This window comes from Salmo salar, chromosome 11, assembly GCF_965601325.2.
Source record: "Salmo salar chromosome 11, fSalSal1, whole genome shotgun sequence".
Taxonomy (NCBI): Eukaryota; Metazoa; Chordata; class Actinopteri; order Salmoniformes; family Salmonidae; genus Salmo; species Salmo salar.
This window is the reverse complement of record NC_138301.1, coordinates 53,158,884-53,180,312: the sequence shown is the minus strand read 5'-3', so window position 1 is coordinate 53,180,312 and position 21,429 is coordinate 53,158,884. Positions and strand designations below refer to the sequence as shown.

General features: G+C 44.2%; 1 protein-coding gene across 1 annotated transcript; it reads left to right on the top strand.

Moving 5' to 3' along the window:
- The first annotated feature begins 475 nt into the window (after positions 1-475).
- LOC106562776 (voltage-gated potassium channel regulatory subunit KCNG4-like) lies at positions 476-14,312 on the top strand. The gene is made up of 7 exons (XM_082958009.1): positions 476-1,046; positions 3,570-3,819; positions 5,487-5,819; positions 6,143-6,252; positions 6,666-6,804; positions 7,150-7,372; positions 10,967-14,312. The coding sequence occupies exons 2-7, from the start codon at positions 3,631-3,633 to the stop codon at positions 12,106-12,108; spliced, it is 2,136 nt and encodes a 711-aa protein (XP_082814135.1). The 5' UTR covers positions 476-1,046; positions 3,570-3,630; the 3' UTR covers positions 12,109-14,312.
- Positions 14,313-21,429: the final 7,117 nt, after the last annotated feature.

Genomic DNA, 21,429 nt, shown 5'->3' with positions numbered 1-21,429 from the left:
GGGTTAGATTTACAGTTAGGGTTTTTGTGGTTAAGGTTAGGCTAAGGTTTAAGGTTAGGAGAAAAAAATATATTTCTGTTGGTCAAACATTTTTACACTCCAAAAAGTCCTGAAATTTCACAAAAACAAAGCTATGTATGTGAGAGAGATTGTGCGTGGCTGCGTGCATGTGTTTGTGCATGTGTGTGAAGTTCATCTGTTCAAGGCAGAAGTCTGCTGACATAAATTAAATGGAGTCTGGGGACCTCATCTTTCTCTGTCCTGCACTAATCCTCTCTGTGTTTGGAAATCTAAATCTGCAGGCTTTAAAACGTTAGATAAAGGCTTTACAGTATGTGTCCAATTGTAAACAAACGGTACACTAAAGGGGAAAAAAATTGTTCACACACACACAAAGAGAGAGAGGGAGAGAGATAAAGACTCATAGCAAGAAAGGGAGAGAGAGAAACAAGAGAGGGAGGACAGAACCGTTAGATAATCGCTTTTATTCTCAAATCTGACAATGCGCTTCCAGTTGCCGCCTGTCTCCAACCACCTGCCGAACCCATGTAGATGATGTGGAATTAATACGGATAGGGGAAAAACACTCCAGATTAATTCCCGAAAGTGAACGCGCTCTACCTACTCTGTAGGGACGGACCTGTGTTGCGGGGAAACGAGCAATTCCCACTGGGCACAGACGTCAATTCAAAGTATATTCCACGTGAAACAACGTTTATTCAACCAGTGTGTGCCCAGTGGGTTGTTTTTGGAACAAGACAAGAGCTCTCGGGGTAGCCTAAAGCTGGACAGACATCACTCCGACTGATAACTCTTATAATAGGTAGGCTACTGAGCTAAATGTTCCGTCTCCGATTTCGTTTCGTACTTTGTTTTCGCTCCCGGTCAGTTTTGAATAGGCCTACCATAGTTCGTAAAGTTGTCTGCGTGCAGCGGAGCGCACGTATGGCCGGTCAGTTTGAAGGATGTTGACGCGAAATAATTCGCCTACGATGGAAGTCAATTCACCAAAAAGTAAGAGAGGATAAAAGGAGTTATCAGCGACGGTAAGTAACGTTCTGTCTATGTGAAGTAATTATTTTGCCACGCATATATGCATTACATTTTTTGTTGTTGTTGCTATGAAGGCCAAATAGATGTTAAAAAACACACAAAAAAACATTGTTTTATATATATATATATATATATATATATATATATATATATATATATATATATATATAGCCCTATAAATATATCTACAATGGATTTATTTCTACGTCATCATATTTATCCATATTCATATTATATTTCAGCCTCATATTTTATTCACACGTTTGTCAAATGGCTTACTGGCAGACTCAAGATGGCAGACATCTATCACATTTATCACATTTTAGCTCTCAAATGTAATCAGGCTAAAGTCTTTTGGGCGTTTGGAATTGATTTGGAACAAGACATGATAGGCAATGCATCCCAAATGGCAACCTATTCTCTACACAGTGCAAGGTATGGGGCTGATGGTCCAAAGTAATAGTACACTATAAAGGTTTCCATTCGGGAAGGGACCATGGTGTAGTGCAGTAGTCACAATAGATTCATAATGATAGCTTTTCCAACTGGCAGGGATATTCTTGGGCCAGGCCTATGCAATAACTGTGAAATTGGATGTCTGAAGACTAACATTTACCAGACAATTGTGAATAAATGTAAAGCCTATCATAGGCCTATATCAGTGTTGAGGACTAATGGATTAGTCTGATTACAAAAATGGTAACTGTAATCAGTTACATTAACAGCAAAAATATTGTAATCAGATTAAAGATACATTTGAAAAACTAGATGATTACTTCTTGGATTACTTTTAAATTCAGAAAGGATGTTAGCTAAATAAAATACATCATGACACCTTTCTGTTTTCTCAATGACATTCAATTCAAGCGTTGAAAAAAGGCATACATTTAAGTTGGTGCCACCTGAGCGAGTCTGACCACAAGTCATAAACCACTATGATGACACACCAAATGATGACCACCAATCAGAGACCACTATGATGACCACCAATCAGAGACCACTATGATGACACACCAAATGATGACCACCAATCAGAGACCAATATGATGACCACCAATCAGAGACCAATATGATGACACACCAAATGCGTTTGATAGATCATTTTTGTCTTCTTCTAATGCCTCTTAAGGGGAAAGTAATCCAAAAGTAACTGAAAGCAATCCAATTATGTTACTGAGTTTGGGTAAAATTACATTACTGACTACAATTTTGGACAGGTAACTACCGTAATTTCCGGACTATTAAGCGCACCTGAATATAAGCCGCACCCACTGAATTAAAAAATATATATTATTTTGAACATAAATAAGCCGCACATGTCTATAAGCCGCAGGTGCCTACCGGTACATTGAAACAAATTAACTTTACACAGGCTTTAACGAAACACGGCTTGTAACAAAATAAATAGGCTTTAACGAAACACGGCTTGTAACAAAAATAAATAGGCTTTATCGAAACACGGCTTGTAACAAAAAATAAAAAATGAGCAGTAAACAGTAGCCTACCAAGAAAGTAATTGGTCACTATCTTCCTCCTGTGCACTGAAACCACTGAACCACTGAACCACTCGGCGTTGAATAGCCTCAGAATTGCTTCATCCGATATTGGATCGTTTTCATTGTCGCTCTCGTCACTTTCATCCGGAGGCAAATCCCCCGCTGAGCCCTCTTCAACACGCTGCAGTCCAGCCTTTCGAAACCCGTTGATGATAGTGGATTTTTGGACAATGCTCCACGCTGTCAGGACCCACTGGCAGACTTGACCATAAGTTGCTTTTCGCATGCGGCCCGTTTTAGTGAAGGATTTCTCCCCACTTGTCATCCAAGCCTCCCGCTGAACACGGAGCGCCACCTTATATGCACGATTTACACTGATGTCGAGTGGCTGCAAATACTTTGTTGTGCCCCCAGGAATCAGGGTGACAAAATGACTACCGTAATCAGAATGATGGGAAGTTTGAGCGCGCTCGATTTAATCTAAACAGTAAACAAAAAAGTTGTTTGACCTTAACCCGTTCGGCAATTTCATTGGTCTAATGAAAGCTTCATGCCGCCAAAAAACTGAACACGTCACAGAATGTGTTTTTTTGGAGAAAAAAAAATATGTGAAAGCAGGAAAAATCCATATATTAGCCGCGTCATTGTTTAAGCCGCGAGGTTCAAAGCGTGGGAAAAAAGTTGCGGCTTATAGTCTGGAAATTACGGTAATAACTTTAACAGATTACAGTAACCTACCCAACCCTGGCCTATATACATAGGGTTGCACAATTTCAGGAAATGTAACTAATATTTCCAGGTTTTCCAGAAATCCTAGTTGGAGGATTGCAGATGTCCTGCTTATTCCTTCCTGATTCCGGGAGTCTTCCAACCAAGATTTCTGGAAAACTTGGGACTTTTGAAAAAGTTACCAGAATTTTGCAACATCTTTAAAGTGAAAGTCTTTTTAGAGAGCTAGTACACGTCTTCAGGTGTCAAGCTAAGTTATTCATCCAACAATCTTGGTTCCTGTCTTCCCAGGTCCGTGACCCTCTTCCTGACCACCTGACCATACACACACACACACCGTCCCAATGCCACCATGCCCATCATCAGCAACGCTAACCATGACTTCACCAACTACTCAGTCAGCAGTGACAACAGCAGCCTGGACCGCTTCTTCACAGAGATCCCAGAGACAGAGACAGTCAAGGGAGTGTACTATCAGCACGCCCAGCTGCTCCGCAATGACCCTGACAGGGCCTGGCCCTCTGTCGACCACACACTGCAGGTACTACTACTACTACTACAGCTACTACTACTACTACAGCTACTACAGCTACTACTACTACTACTACTACTGCTACTACTACTACTACTACTACTACTACTACTACTACTACTACAGCTACTACTACTACTACTACTACTACTACTACTACAGCTACTACTACTACTACTACTACAGCTACTACTACTACTACTACTACTACAGTTACTACTACTACTACTACTACTACTACTACTACTACTACTACTATTCCTACTACTACGACCACTACTGCTACTACTGCTGCTACTACCACCGCTGCTGCTACTACTACTACTGCTACTACTGCTGCTACTACTACCGCTGCTGCTACTACTACTACTACTACTACTACTACTACTACTACTATTCTTACTACTACTACCACTACTGCTACCACTGTTGCTACTACTACCGCTGCTACTACTACTACTACTACTACTACCACAGCTACTACTACTACCACTGCTACTACTACTACTTCTGCTTCTACTAATTCTACTACTAATACTACTACCACAACTGTTGCTACTACTACTGCTGCTACTACTACTACTACTACTGCTAATACTACTGCTGCTACTACTACTACTACTACTACTAATAATAATAGTAATATAACAAATAACAATGATATCAATAATAATAACAGTACTAATAATATTATAATATAATAATAATAACACTAATAATATTAATAATAGTAATAATATAATAATAATACAATAATAATATAATAATAATACAATAATAATAACACTATTAGAATAATAATACTAGTAAAATAATAATAATAATACTAGTAATAATTTAATAATAACAGTAATAATATAATAATAATAATAGTAATAATATAATATTAATATAATAATAATACAATAATAATATTATAATAATACAATAATAATACTAATATAATAATAATACTAATACTAATCATAGTAATAATATTAAAATAATAATAGTTATAATATAATAATATAATAATAATAATAGTAATAATACAATATAATAATAATAGTAATAATACAATATAATAATAATAGTAATATAATAATATAATAATATAACAATGATAATAATAATAATATAATAATAGTAATAATAATAATATCATAATAATATTATGATAATAGTATAATAATAATAGTAATAATATAGTCATAATAATATAATGATAATAATAATATAATAGTAATAATATAATAATAATATATGAATAATACTAGTAATAATATAATAATAATAATAATAATATTATAATAATAATAATACTATATATCAATAATAATAGTAATAATATAACAATAATAATAATATAATAATACTATAATAGTAATAATATAATAATAATAATAATAATATAATAATGTTATGATAATTATAATAATAATAATATAATAATAATAATATAATAATAATAATATAATAGTAATAATATAATAATAATAATATAATAGTAATAATATAATAATAATATTATAGTAATAATATAATAATAATAATATAATAATATATTGCATTTAGAAGATGCCTTTATCCTTTATCCAAAGCAATGAATGTAATAACATGTATTCGATAGTTATGAAGCTCATATTGAATAACTTAATCAATAAAACCTGATATATTTTCTATACTCTGTTACCCAGGCCTTGATCAACGTGGGGGGTAACCGCTACACGTTCCCCTGGACCACCCTGGAGCAGTTCCCTCTCACCCGGCTTGGGCGGCTGCGTCTCTGCTCCAGCCCCGAGGACATCGCCAGGCTCTGTGACGACTACGATGAGACCCAGAGGGAGTACTTTTTCGACCGGAGCCCCACAGCGTTCCGGGTCATCTTGAACTTCCTGGCGGCCGGGAAGCTCCGCCTCCTGCGGGAGCTGTGTGCCGTGTCACTGCACGATGAGCTGGACTACTGGGGGGTCGACCCCGCCTACATGGAACGCTGCTGCCGCCGGCGCATGTTGACACGCGTCGAGGAGGTACATTGTTTCTGTAAAGTTTATTTATTTAACGTTTATTTCACATTTATCTGACTTTTTTCAAGGGGAACCTGGTCAAGAAGAAGGCTCCATTTATTGGGACACTTATGTGAAATTGACTTTATAACTAAAGCTTGATTGTGATCTTGATTGTGATCTTGTTTGTGATTTTGATTGTAATCTTGATTGTGATCTTGATTGTGATTTTGATTGTGATTTTGATTGTGATCTTGATTGTGATCTTGATTGTGATCTTGATTGGGATTTTGATTGTGATTTTGATTGTGATCTTGATTGTGATCTTGACTGTGATTTTGATTGAGGTGGCGGAGCGTGAGCGTAAGGAGGAGGAGTGGAGACAGAGGAGGATGAAGCTACAGAGGCTCCCCCTGTTGGCTGAGACGGAGACGGGCTACCGCAGGCTGATGAGCAGGTAGAAACAGCAGGGTTAAACGCTAGGTACAGATCTTGGATCAGCTTCCCCTCCTCCAATCCTAACCTTAACCATTACTGGCGGAAATGCTAAACTGACCCAAGATCAGCAAGTACATGTATAACAGTGGTCACATGCTCTGTATAACAGTGGTCATATGCTCAAAGACTGACGAGGGACACAGAGGGCTTTCTTTCTCTTGTTGTTTGTTCAGGAGACAAACTGAGAAGACGTGCACTAAGCACTGATCTCGCGAGCACGATCCCAATAGCTGTGTCCTTCCTTCAGGTTACAGTAGTTATATTCATAACTTTACGTTATGTCTTCATGAATTTGTAAGACAACAGGATCTGTAAACAAGATCTCCAACAAAAGGGGGAAAAAAAACAGATTTTTGTAACTCTCTTCCACAGGCTCAGAGAGGTGGTGGAGAACCCCCACTCTGGCTTGGCAGGGAAGATGTTTGCCTGCTTCTCTGTGATCATGGTAGCTGTGACAGTCATCAGCCTCTGTATCAGCACCATGCCTGATCTACGCCAAGAGGAGAGCAAGGTGAGTGGAACATAACCGCTGAGCTAAAGCCTATTGGTTAGCTTGTGGAGCTAATACAAGTTTTCCTGGTGCAAGAAACCTACTAAAATATGCAATGTCCTTCTTTCAACCCCATCAATAGTTAAACCAACCTTTGTTGGAAAAAAAAGGTACATTTCTCGGCAACTTTAGTTTGTTTCAGTCTCCATGTCTTTTCCCCATATCTAAATGCTATTACAACCACTCTCTCCATCTTCATCTTAATCATTTCTCTCTCTCTCTCTCTCTCTCTCTTTCTCTCTCTCTCTCTCTCTCCCCCCTCCCTCTCCTCTCCCTCTCTGCCCTCTCTCCCCTCTCCGTCTCCAGGGCGAGTGTTCCCAGAAGTGTCTTCACATGTTTGTTGTGGAGACAGTGTGCGTAGCTTGGTTCACCTTGGAGTTCGTGCTGCGGTTCCTCCATGCTCGCTCCAAACTAGAATTTGCCCGTGGGCCCCTGAACATCATTGATGCTGTGGCCATTCTACCCTACTATATTTCTCTGGTGGTGGTTGAAAACAACATGACTCTGGAGGATGGTAGCGCAGGGGCAGGTGGAACAACCATATTCATTATCAGATTTTTTGGTGAACAATTGTTTTGTATGAAGTCACTTTATTAATACACTCAATGAGAATTATAGTAGGAGAATCTGGACAACTGTGCTGTAATGGGGTTAGCTATAGCTAGCTAGGTTAGTGTGGCACAACAGTGTTATAATGGGGTTAGCTATAGCTAGCTAGGTTAGTGTGGCACAACAGTGTTATAATGGGGTTAGCTATAGCTAGCTAGGTTAGTGTGGCACAACAGTGTTGTAATGGGGTTAGCTATAGCTAGGGTAATGTAGCACAACAGTGTTATAATGGGGTTAGCTATAGCTAGGTTAGTGTGTCACAACAGTGTTATAATGGGGTTAGCTATAGCTAGCTAGGTTAGTGTGGCACAACAGTGTTATAATGGGGTTAGCTATAGCTAGGCTAGTGTGGCACAACTGTGCTATAATGGGGTTAGCTATAGCTAGCTAGGTTAGTGTGGCACAATGGTGTTATAATGGGGTTAGCTATAGCTAGGCTAGGTTAGTATGGCACAACAGTGGTATAATGGGGTTAGCTATATCTAAGTTAGTGTAGCACAACAGTGTTATGATGGGGTTAACTATATCTAAGTTAATGTGGCACAAATCTGTCCTGGAGAAGGTGATCAGTAGAATCAGGTGTGTTAGATCCTGTAGGAGGGGATCTGTCCAGGAGAAGGTGATCAGTAGGATCAGGTGTGTTAGATCCTGTAGGAGGGGATCTGTCCAGGAGAAGGTGATCAGTAGAATCAGGTGTGTTAGATCCTGTAGGAAGGAATCTGTCCAGGAGAAGGTGATCAGTAGAATCAGGTGTGTTAGATCCTGTAGGAGGGGATCTGTCCAGGAGAAGGTGATAAGTAGAATCAGGTGTGTTAGATCCTGTAGGAAGGGATCTGCCCAGGAGAAGGTGATCAGTAGAATCAGGTGTGTTAGATCCTGTAGCAGGGGATCTGTCCAGGAGAAGGTGATCAGTAGAATCAGGTGTTTAGATCCTGTAGGAAGGGATCTGTCCAGGAGAAGGTAATCAGTAGAATCAGGTGTGTTAGATCCTGTAGGAGGGGATCTGTCCAGGAGAAGGTGATCAATATAATCAGGTGTTTAGATCCTGTAGGAGGGGATCTGTGTCCAGGAGAAGGTGATCAGTAGAATCAGGTGTTTAGATCCTGTAGGAGGGGATCTGTCCAAGAGAAGGTGCTCAGTAGAATCAGGTGTGTTAGATCCTGTAGGAGGGGATCTGTCCAGGAGAAGGTGATCAGTAGAATCAGGTGTTTAGATCCTGTAGGAGGGGATCTGTCCAGGAGAAGGTAATCAGTAGAATCAGGTGTGTTAGATCCTGTAGGAAGGGATCTGTCCAGGAGAAGGTAATCAGTAGAATCAGGTGTTTAGATCCTGTAGGAAGGGATCTGTCCAGGAGAAGGTGATCAGTAGAATCAGGTGTGTTAGATCCTGTAGGAGGGGATCTGTCCAGGAGAAGGTAATCAGTAGAATCAGGTGTGTTAGATCCTGTAGGAGGGGATCTGTCCAGGAGAAGGTGATCCATAGAATCAGGTGTGTTAGATCCTGTAGGAGGGGATCTGTCCAGGAGAAGGTGATCAGTAGAATCAGGTGTTCAGATCCTGTAGGAGGGGATCTGTCCAGGAGAAGGTGATCAGTAGAATCAGGTGTTCAGATCCTGTAGGAGGGGATCTGTCCAGGAGAAGGTGATCAGTAGAATCAGGTGTGTTAGATCCTGTAGGAGGGGATCTGTCCAGGAGAAGGTGCTCAGTATAATCAGGTGTTTAGATCCTGTAGGAGGGGATCTGTCCAAGAGAAGGTGCTCAGTAGAATCAGGTGTGTTAGATCCTGTAGGAGGGGATCTGTCCAGGAGAAGGTGATCAGTAGAATCAGGTGTTTAGATCCTGTAGGAGGGGATCTGTCCAGGAGAAGGTAATCAGTAGAATCAGGTGTGTTAGATCCTGTAGGAAGGGATCTGTCCAGGAGAAGGTAATCAGTAGAATCAGGTGTTTAGATCCTGTAGGAAGGGATCTGTCCAGGAGAAGGTGATCAGTAGAATCAGGTGTGTTAGATCCTGTAGGAGGGGATCGGTCCAGGAGAAGGTAATCAGTAGAATCAGGTGTGTTAGATCCTGTAGGAGGGGATCTGTCCAGGAGAAGGTGATCCATAGAATCAGGTGTGTTAGATCCTGTAGGAGGGGATCTGTCCAGGAGAAGGTGATCAGTAGAATCAGGTGTTCAGATCCTGTAGGAGGGGATCTGTCCAGGAGAAGGTGATCAGTAGAATCAGGTGTGTTAGATCCTGTAGGAGGGGATCTGTCCAGGACCAGGACCTGAGCCCAGGACCAGGACCTGAGCCCTAGGACCATGCCTCAGGACTACCTGGTATGATGACTCCTTGCTGTCCCCAGTCCACCTGGCCGTGCTGCTGCTCCAGTTTCAACTGTTCTGCCTGCGGCTATGGTACCCTGACCTGTTCACCGGACGTGCTTGTTGCACCCTCGACAACTACTATGATTATTATTATTTGACCATGCTGGTCATTTATGAACATTTTAACATTTTAACATCTTGACCATGTTCTGTTATAATATCCACTCTGCACAGCCAGAAGAGGACTGGCCACCCCTCATAGCCTGGTTCCTCTCTAGGTTTCTTCCTAGGTTTTTGGCCTTTCTAGGGAGTTTTTCCTAGGGAGTTTTTCCTAGCCACCGTGCTTCTTTCACATGCTTTGCTTGCTGTTTGGGGTTTTAGGCTGGGTTTCTGTACAGCACTTTGAGATATCAGCTGATGTACGAAGGGCTATATAAAAATACATTTGATTGATTGATTGATTGATTGATTGATAAGTATAATCAGGTGTTTAGATCCTGTAGGAGGGGATCTGTCCAGGAGAAGGTGATCAGTAGAATAAGGTGTGTTAGTTCCTGTAGGAAGGGATCTGTCCAGGAGAAGGTGATCAGTAGAATCAGGTGTTCAGATCCTGTAGGAGGGGATCTGTCCAGAAGAAGGTGATCAGTAGAATCAGGTGTGTTAGATCCTGTAGGAGGGGATCTGTCCAGGAGAAGGTAATCAGTAGAATCAGGTGTTCAGATCCTGTAGGAGGGGATCTGTCCAGGAGAAGGTGCTCAGTAGAATCAGGTGTGTTAGATCCTGTAGGAGGGGATCTGTCCAGGAGAAGGTGATCAGTAGAATCAGGTGTTTAGATCCTGTAGGAGGGGATCTGTCCAGGAGAAGGTGATCAGTAGAATCAGGTGTTTAGATCCTGTAGGAGGGGATCTGTCCAGGAGAAGGTGATCAGTAGAATCAGGTGTGTTAGATCCTGTAGGAGGGGATCTGTCCAGGAGAAGGTGATCAGTAGAATCAGGTGTTTAGATCCTGTAGGAGGGGATCTGTCCAGGAGAAGGTAATCAGTAGAATCAGGTGTGTTAGATCCTGTAGGAGGGGATCTGTCCAGGAGAAGGATTGCCAAGCTCTGAAATAGAAACTACTGTATATTGCATGAAATATTCAACCTATTTCTGGATATTAACAACCTACCATATTAAGCAACATTGTGTACTTTCACCTCTGTTCCCCAGGTAGGGGGTACCTGGACAAGCTGGGTCTGGTCCTGCGTCTGATGCGTGCATTGCGTATCCTGTATGTGATGCGGCTGGCGCGCCACTCCCTGGGCCTCCAGACCCTGGGCCTGACCATGCAGCGCAGCACCCAAGAGTTCAGCCTCCTCCTGCTCTTCATCACCGTCGGCATGGCCCTCTTCTCTCCCATGGTGCACCTGGCCGAAAGCGAGCTGGCGCCCAACGCTGCCACCGCGCCCCAGCACAGCTTCAGCAGCATCCCAGCTTCCTATTGGTGGGCCATCATCTCCATGACGACCGTGGGCTACGGGGACATGGTACCGAGGAGCATCCCGGGTCAGGTGGTAGCGCTGAGCAGCATCCTGAGTGGAATTCTCATCATGGCGTTTCCTGCTACTTCCATCTTCCACATGTTCTCCAGGAGCTACCAGGAGCTGAAGCTGGAGCACGAGAGGCTGTGGAAGGAGGAGACGGGGGCCGCTCTGGCCGCTGACAACCTGGAGACCAGGAGGGAAAGGGAGGTGGAGAGGGAGGCGGAAGTAGAGATGAAGGCGGAAGCTGACGCGGAAACGGACAGCTACTGGCTCAGACGCCGAGACTTTGTGGAGTCTCTGTGCCAGTCCCTTGGAGGAGGGAACAGAGGGATGACAGAGGGACAGCAGGTTTTGCTCCCGGCTGGGGGGAACAGAGGGATGACAGAGGGACAGCAGGCTATGCTCCCGGCTGGGGGGAACAGAGGGATGACAGAGGGGCAGCAGGCTATGCTCCCGGCTGGGGGGAACAGAGGGATGACAGAGGGACAGCAGGCTATGCTCCCGGCTGGGGGGAACAGAGGGATGACAGCGGGACAGCAGGCTATGCTCCCGGCTTGGGGGGAACAGAGGGATGACAGAGGGACAGCAGGCTATGCTCCCGGCTGGGGGGAACAGAGGGATGACAGAGGGGCAGCAGGCTATGCTCCCGGCTGGGGGGAACAGAGGGATGACAGAGGGGCAGCAGGCTATGCTCCCGGCTGGGGGGAACAGAGGGATGATGGGAGGGATGACAGAGGGGCCGCAGGCTATGCTCCCGGCTGGGGGGAACAGAGGGATGATGGGAGGGATGACAGAGGGGCAGCAGGCTATGCTCCCGGCTGGGGGTAACAGAGGGATGACAGAGGGGCAGCAGGCTATGCTCCAGGCTGGGGGGAACAGAGGGATGATGGGAGGGATGACAGAGAGGCCGCAGGCTATGCTCCCGGCTGGGGGGAACAGAGGAAGATGGGAGGGATGACAGAGGGGCAGCAGGCTATGCTCCCGGCTGCAGCATTCTGATCTGAAGAAGGATACCAGACCTGATGCTAACTCCTACACTGTAAAAAGTGGGATGACACTGTTGTTCGTCTGAATTGCTTTTTCTGATTGGTATAATAGAAAATTGTTCTATGCTATTTGTCTGAAATCAAATAACACATTTAAGAAATCAGTTTTCTTCTTTTTTCATCGCTGCAACTCCCCAACGGGCTCAGGAGAGGCAAAGGTGGAGTCATTATTCCTCCGAAACATGACCCGCCAAACCACACTTCTTAACACCCGCCCGCTTAACCCAGAAGCCAGCCGCACCAATGTGTTAGAGGAAACACTGTTCAAATGGCATCCGGGGTCAGCCTGCAGGCACACCACAAGGAATCGCTAGAGCGCGATGAGCCAAGTAAATCCCCACCGGCCAAACTTTCCCCTAACCCAGACGACACTGGGCCAATTGTGCGCTGTCCCATGGGACTCCTGGCCACGGCTGGTTGCGGCACAGCCCGGGAATGAACCCAGGTCTGTAGTAATGCCTCTAGCACTGCGATGCAGTACCTTAGACCACTGCGCCACTCGGCCTGTGATTTTTATAATTGAATGAAATCGATATTCGCATTGCATAGCGGTGGGTGCAATGTAGCAGTGACAGCCTATCAGAAGAGTTGTAGCCGTAGCCTAATGGGGGCGTGGTTTTCAGTTTGTTAATTTTTGCCACCTGTGAGTGTGAATGTCATTCTAGGTAATGTGTTCTGTTTTTTTTAACGTTTATATGTTCACTGCCGTTACTGATGCTGAAATGATATCTGCATAAGTACTGTGATACTAAAGAGCCTGGAAATGTTCCCATTGACGAGATGGTCACCATTTGGTTACGATATTGTAACCAGTAAATGTGAAAGTCTTATATAAAGAAAGTCATTATTTCATGTTATGGAACCAACTTAATATCTTGAATAGCCCTTTACATTCGTACCTGTATATGGATTAAAAATGGCAGATTCGGAAACTGATAAGCGCCTATATTGGAATGCAGTGGCTGTACAGTAACATGCTATACATGACGTCAGAGCTCAGGGTCTCTGCTGAACAGATCTGTTTTTGACTGACAGCCGCACACGACAAGAAGTGGCCCCCATCCCTCCCACTAATTGGGCAACTTTTCCCATTTTTTGTTGTCTGAGTGAAGGGAAATGTTGTAAATTACGAGGACTCAATATATTTTTTAAGATTAGCCGTTGAGGATTAGAATAAGTACCGCTTTGCTGTCATTCAAGAAAGCCAAACAACCGTGAGTCAAAATGTGTACTTCACATTTCCATATCATAGAACTCATGTCATATACAGTTGTCAACGGTTATGATCACTATGTTAGATGTACAGTTACCAGATGACATGGCGTTATACCCTGGGTTTTCCTGAACAGAATGAGCCTGTTTGTTGTATTGTGAAGATTTGCCATGGACCACGCATCTGAATGCACATCTGAATCCATTCTATGTCACCAAAATGACGATCTGCTTCTCTGAACTGCCTACTGAAAGCCTAATACTGGAAGATCGTATTTTAGAATTTAGCTAGTCATGTTGGCAATAGAACAAGCGTTTGACATTATGCCCACCTGACCCAGATTCCAAATATAATGAACCGTTTTGTGATTGCGTAAACAACAACAGTAATTGTGTAAAGGCAATGATGCAGGGCTGTGTTCCAAAGAAAACTACAACAAGTTTGCTTGCTCTACTTCCTCAACGGCACAGCTAGGAGACCTAAAAAAAAGCACTTTATAGAAAACTCTTCTTTGACTCATAAAAGTCCATTGAAATGACTTAGGAACTGTGTCCACTTTGGAGAGGTGTGTGGTCACTTGGAAACACCAGTTTAGACCTCTCACTCAAACCCTTGTCATTTTTTGTCTTATGTTGCACCTACCCACATTTTTCCAAGAATATTCTTATCATCATGTTACTGAATGTATCCAGAGTATTTTCTGATTTCGTTGTCCACACATGCTGTGAAAAGTACAGTAAATGTAAAATGCACATAAAATGCAGTGTAATGTTTGGATTCAGTCTTGTGTCAGGTGAACTGTTGTGTCCCCACCTTTAGTCTAATCATTTCCCCATAATCTCCACTGTTCCCTTTTAATGTCTACCGTGAGTTTCCCTGTTTCTTCTGTGAGAACCATTTCAATTTAGCGCTATCCATATAGGAAAATTCCCAGGAGTGTAAAGGGGTTAAAAGGAAATGTATTTACTTGAATGTAACCCAATTGAATACATTTGAAAAATCTACTTGGTACAACATGAAAAATGGGTTTTATATATATATATATATATATATATATATATATATATATATATATATATATATATATATATATATATATATATATATTACTGGGTTTTTTTATCTCCTTGGTGCAATTTTCACAAGTATGTGGTACATTTTCACAACTCTTACATGTTGACCACACTGCTCGCGTCACAAAATAAATGTACACATACATGTTCTCAATCATTGCACCCACACTGCTCGCACATGCCAATGAGCGTCAGCGTAGCCAGGCGTAAAAATGTAACTTGGTTCTATTTGTGACGCTTAATGCACTGCAAGTCCTGCCTCTCCCATCTCCTCATTGTATTTTAGGAGCATATACCCACGTGGGTGATTGAAAGATGAACTGACGTCCATACTCCAGTCCTGTTGGTTGTGGTAATGCACCTTAGAGTTGGTTGCCAACCGCCATATGAAGTTAGAAGAAGAAGAAGAAGCCTGAGAGAGGAGAGATTACTAGAAACAAACTCAGTTGACCATTTTATCTGTGGATTAATTGTCGGAGTAGAGGACCTTGTGCATTTCAGGTAAAATAACAACCCAACGATTATATCCCAGGATAAATTAGCTAGCAACAGCAAGCTAGCTAGCTAAATTGCCATAAATGTTTAATGCTTTTCGACCTGTCCCCAAATTAATATAATTGGTTCAGAGTTCGTTTTGACATTTCAACCTGCATGTCCTGATCTCGTCTGGTGTGAGGGGACAAAATAAACGCTCTGGTCAGCATGTTAGTACAAAACTCAAAACAGATCATCAAAAAGACAAATCATACAGTCACTTTTTTTCACTGAACTTAATCAGTGTTTTCTAGAAATACATGTTTCATATTGCAATACATGCTCGTATAAAGTAATTGTCTTTTACAATGCAATGCTCACATTACTTTTGATATGGTTCCCTCCTCTTTTGTTAAAAGACATTTTACTATTACTTCATCCGACTGCTCTTAATTGATGATCACAAATGTTTGGTAAACCTACAATATAGATTTAACATGTCAACCGTTTTGTCTACTACAGATTATGAGAACTACATAATGAAAATGTATGTCTGTAGAAACTTAAAAAGTACAATATTTACTTGAATGTACTACTATGACGATGATTATTATGATTTTACTTCACAGTAAATTAAAAAGAAATCTGATATACTGTATGTAACAAATAAAATCTAAGTTTATTGGTTGTGTACACAGATTAGCAGATGTTACAGCAGGTGCAGCGAAATGTCTAGCTCCTACACTGCAGTAATACAATATCCATACAATACCAATACGCAAATAATCCAGAAAGTCCAAAACAAGAAAGAAATGCATCCCCTGTACAGTAAATGTGTATACAAAATGGGGTTCACACTGCTTTTCTGAACTTGCATTGGCCAATACAGTACTGTAATACTGTAATATACGCCATTTACACAGTAGACACAGGCCACACATTCTGGTATGTGACCCCAGTGGGAATTGAACCCACGGACTAGCTAAATACCTGCTATGTCCGCTTCGAGGATAGCAACACTGAACCATGCATGAGAGCACCAGCGATTCCGGACGACTGTGTGAGCACGCTCTCTGTAGTCGATGTGAGTAAGACGTTTAAACAGGTTAACATTCAGATGGATTAACAGGACGTGTAGTCAAAGCATGCGCTGACCAGCTGGCAAGTGTCTTCACTGATATTTTCAACCTCTCCCTGACCCAGGCTATAATACCTACAGTACATGTTTCAAGCAGACCACCATAGTCTTTGTGCCCAAGAATGCCAAAGGTAACCTGTCTAAATGACTATCGCCCCTTAGCACTCACATCTGTAGACATGAAATGCTTTGAAAGGCTGGTCATGGCTCACATCCACATCCCGTACACCCTGGACCCACTCCAATTTGCATACCGCCCTAACAGATCCACAGATGATGTAATCTCTATTGCACTCCACACTGCCCTTTCCCACCTGGACAAAAGGAACACCTACATGAGAATGCTGTTCATTGACTACAGCTCAGCGTTGAACACCATAGTGCACTCCAAGCTCATCACTAAGCTAAGGACCCTGGGACTGAACACCTCACTCTGCAACTGGTTCCTGGACTTCCTGATGGGCCGGGTAAGGGTAGGGAACAACACATCTCTGCGCTGATCCTCAACACTGGGGCCCCTCAGGGGTGCGTGCTTAGTCCCCTCCTGCACTTTCTGTTCACCCACGACTGCGTGGCCACACATGACTCTAACACCATCATTAAGTTTGCAGATGACACAACGGTGGTAGGCCTGATCACTGACGATGATGAGACAGCCTACAGGGAAGAGGTCATAGACCTGGCAGTGGTGCCAGGACAACAACCTCTCCCTCAATGTCAGCAAGACGAAAGAGCTGATTGTAGACGACAAGAAACTGAGGGCAGAGCACATCCCCATCCACATCGACAGGGCTGGAGTGGATCAGGTCGAGAACTTCAAGTTCCTTGCTTTCCACATTATTATGGTCCACACACACTTCCCCCTCAGGAGGCTAGAAAGATTGGCATAGGCCCTCAAATCCTCAAAAAGTTCTACAGCTACACCATTGAGAGCACCTTGACTGGCTGCATCACCGCCAGGTATGACAACTGCATGGCATTCGACTGCAAGGCACTACAGAGGGTAGTGCGTACGGCCCAATACATCACTGGGGCCGAGCTCCCTGCCATCCAGGACCTCTATACCAGGCGGTGTCAGAAGAAGGCCCTTAAAATTGTTAAAGACTCCAGCCACCCAAGTCATAGACTGTTGTCTTTGCTACCGCATGGCAACCGGTACCATTGCACCAAGTCTGGAAGCGATCCTGAACAACTTCTAGCCCCAAGCCATAAGACTGATAAACAGTTTGTCCAGGTAGCTATTGTTTAACTATTAATCTATCTGCATTGACCCTTTTTGCACTAAGTCTGTTGACTCATCACATATGCTGGTGTTACTGTTTATTATCTCTCCTGTTGCCTAGTCACTTTACCCCTACCTATATGCACACTACCCGTTCAAATGTCTGGGGTCACTTAGAAATGTCCTTGTTTTTGAAAGAAAAACACATTTTTTGTCCATTAAAATAACATCAAATTGATCAGAAACACAGTTTGATCTACATAGGCGTACAGAGGCCCATTATCAGCAACCATCACTCCTGTGTTCCAATGGAACGTTGTGTTAGCTAATCCAAGTTTAGCATTTTAAAAGGCTAATTGATCATTAGAAAACCCTTTTGCAATTATGTTAGCACAGCTGAAAACTGTTGTTCTGATTAAAGAAGCAATAAAACTGGCATTCTTTAGACTAGTTGAGTATCTGGCGCATCAGCATTTGTGGGTTCGATTACAGGCTCAAAATGGCCAGAAACAAAGACCTTTCTTCTGAAACTCGTCAGTCTATTATTGTTCTGAGAAATGAAGGCTATTCCATGCGAGAAATTGCCAAGAAACTGAAGATCTCGTACAATGCTGTGTACTACTCCCTTCACAGAACAGCGCAAACTGTCTCTAACCAGAATAGAAAGAGGAGTGGGAGGGCCCGGTGCACAACTGAGCAAGAGGACAAGTGCATTAGAGTGTCTAGTTTGAGAAGCAGATGCATCACAAGTCCTCAACTGGCAGCTTCATTAAATAGTACATTACATTATTACATTTAAGTCATTTAGCAGACGCTCTTATCTAGAGCGACTTACAAAATGGTGCATTCACCTTATGATATCCAGTGGAACAACCACTTTACAATAGTGCATCTAAATCTTTTAAGGGGGGGGGGGGGGGGGTTAGAAGGATTACTTTATCCTATCCTAGGTATTCCTTAAAGAGGTGGGGTTTCAGGTGTCTCCGGAAGGTGGTGATTGACTCCGCTGTCCTGGCGTCGTGAGGGAGCTTGTTCCACCATTGGGGTGCCAGAGCAGCGAACAGTTTTGACTGGGCTGAGCGGGAACTGTGCTTCCTCAGAGGTAGGGGGGCCAGCAGGCCAGTGGTGGATGAACGCAGTGCCCTTGTTTGGGTGTAGGGCCTGATCAGAGCCTGAAGGTATGGAGGTGCCGTTCCCTTCACAGCTCCGTAGGCAATCACCATGGTCTTGTAGCGGATGCGAGCTTCAACTGGAAGCCAATGGAGAGAGCGGAGGAGCGGGGTGACGTGAGAGAACTTGGGAAGGTTGAACACCAGACGGGCTGCGGCGTTCTGGATGAGTTGTAGGGGTTTAATGGCACAGGCAGGGAGCCCAGCCAACAGCTAGTTGCAGTAATCCAGACGGGAGATGACAAGTGCCTGGATTAGGACCTGCGCCGCTTCCTGTGTGAGGCAGGGTCGTACTCTGCGAATGTTGTAGAGCATGAACCTCCAGGATCGGGTCACCGCCTTGATGTTAGTGGAGAACGACAGGGTGTTGTCCAGGATCACGCCAAGGTTCTTAGCACTCTGGGAGGAGGACACAAGGGAGTTGTCAACCGTGATGGCGAGATCATGGAACGGGCAGTCCTTCCCCGGGAGGAAGAGCAGCTCCGTCTTGCCGAGGTTCAGCTTCAGCTGGTGATCCGTCATCCACACTGATATGTCTGACAGACATGCAGAGATGCGATTCGCCGCCTGGTTATCAGAAGGGGGAAAGGAGAAGATTAATTGTGTGTCGTCTGCATAGCAATGATAGGAGAGACCATGTGAGGATATGACAGAGCCAAGTGACTTGGTGTATAGCGAGAATAGGAGAGGGCCTAGAACAGAGCCCTGGGGGACACCAGTGGTGAGAGCGCATGGTGCGGAGACAGATTCTCGCCACGCCACCTGGTAGGAGCGACCTGTCAGGTAGGACACAATCCAAGCGTGGGCCGCGCCGGAGATGCCCAACTCGGAGAGGGTGGAGAGGAGGATCTGATGGTTCACAGTATCAAAGGCAGCAGATAGGTCTAGAAGGATGAGAGCAGAGGAGAGAGAGTTAGCTTTAGCAGTGCGGAGAGCCTCCGTGACACAGAGAAGAGCAGTCTCAGTTGAATGCCCAGTCTTGAAACCTGACTGATTAGGATCAAGAAGGTCATTCTGAGAGAGATAGCAGGAGAGCTGGCCAAGGACGGCACGTTCAAGAGTTTTGGAGAGAAAAGAAAGAAGGGATACTGGTCTGTAGTTGTTGACATCGGAGGGATCGAGTGTAGGTTTTTTCAGAAGGGGTGCAACTCTCGCTCTCTTGAAGACGGAAGGGACGTAGCCAGCGGTCAAGGATGAGTTGATGAGCGAGGTGAGGAAGGGGAGAAGGTCTCCGGAAATGGTCTGGAGAAGAGAGGAGGGGATAGGGTCAAGTGGGCAGGTTGTTGGGCGGCCGGCCGTCACAAGACGCGAGATTTCATCTGGAGAGAGAGGGGAGAAAGAGGTCAAAGCACAGGGTAGGGCAGTGTGAGCAGGACCAGCGGTGTCGTTTGACTTAGCAAACGAGGATCGGATATCGTCAACCTTCTTTTCAAAATGGTTGACGAAGTCATCCGCAGAGAGGGAGGGGGGGGGGGAGGGGGAGGAGGATTCAGGAGGGAGGAGAAGGTAGCAAAGAGCTTCCTAGGGTTAGAGGCAGATGCTTGGAATTTAGAGTGGTAGAAAGTGGCTTTAGCAGCAGAGACAGAAGAGGAGAATGTAGAGAGGAGTGAGTGAAAGGATGCCAGGTCCGCAGGGAGGCGAGTTTTCCTCCATTTCCGCTCGGCTGCCCGGAGCCTTGTTCTGTGAGCTCGTAGTGAGTCGTCGAGCCACGGAGCAGGAGGGGAGGACCGAGCCGGCCTGGAGGATAGGGGACAGAGAAAATCAAAGGATGCAGAAAGGGAGGAGAGGAGGGTTAAGGAGGCAGAATCAGGAGATAGGTTGGAGAAGGTTTGAGCAGAGGGAAGAGATGATAGGATGGAAGAGGAGAGAGTAGTGGGAGAGAGAGAGCGAAGGTTGGGACGGCGCAATACCATCCGAGTAGGGGCAGAGTGAGAAGTGTTGGATGAGAGCAAGAGGGAAAAGGATACAAGGTAGTGGTCGGAGATTTGGAGGGGAGTTGCAATGAGATTAGTGGAAGAACAGCATCTAGTAAAGATGAGGTCAAGCGTATTGCCTGCCTTGTGAGTAGGGGGGGAAGGTGAGAGGGTGAGGTCAAAAGAGGAGAGGAGTGGAAAGAAGGAGGCAGAGAGGAATGAGTCAAAGGTAGACGTGGGGAGGTTAAAGTCACCCAGAACTGTGAGAGGTGAGCCATCCTCAGGAAAGGAACTTATCAAGGCGTCAAGCTCATTGATGAACTCTCCAAGGGAACCTGGAGGGCGATAAATGATAAGGATGTTAAGCTTGAAAGGGCTGGTAACTGTGACAGCATGGAATTCAAATGAGGAGATAGACAGATGGGTCAGGGGAGAAAGAGAGAATGTCCACTTGGGAGAGATGAGGATTCCAGTGCCACCACCCCGCTGGCTCGATGCTCTAGGGGTATGCGAGAACACGTGGGCAGACGAAGAGAGAGCAGTAGGAGTAGCAGTGTTATCTGTGGTAATCCATGTTTCCGTCAGCGCCAGGAAGTCTAGGGACTGGAGGGTAGCATAGGCTGAGATGAACTCAGCCTTGTTGGCTGCAGACCGGCAGTTCCAGAGGCTGCCGGAGACCTGGAACTCCACGTGGGTCGTGCGCGCTGGGACCACCAGGTTAGAGTGGCAGCGGCCACGCGGTGTGAAGCGTTTGTATGGCCTGTGCAGAGAGGAGAGAACAGGGATAGACAGACACATAGTTGACAAGCTACAGAAGTGTTGTTTCTTGTATTATTGTCTCCTGTGTCTTTAGAGAACTGTTTCACTTTGATATCCTTTTTCTTCTGTCCTGATTTTCTCT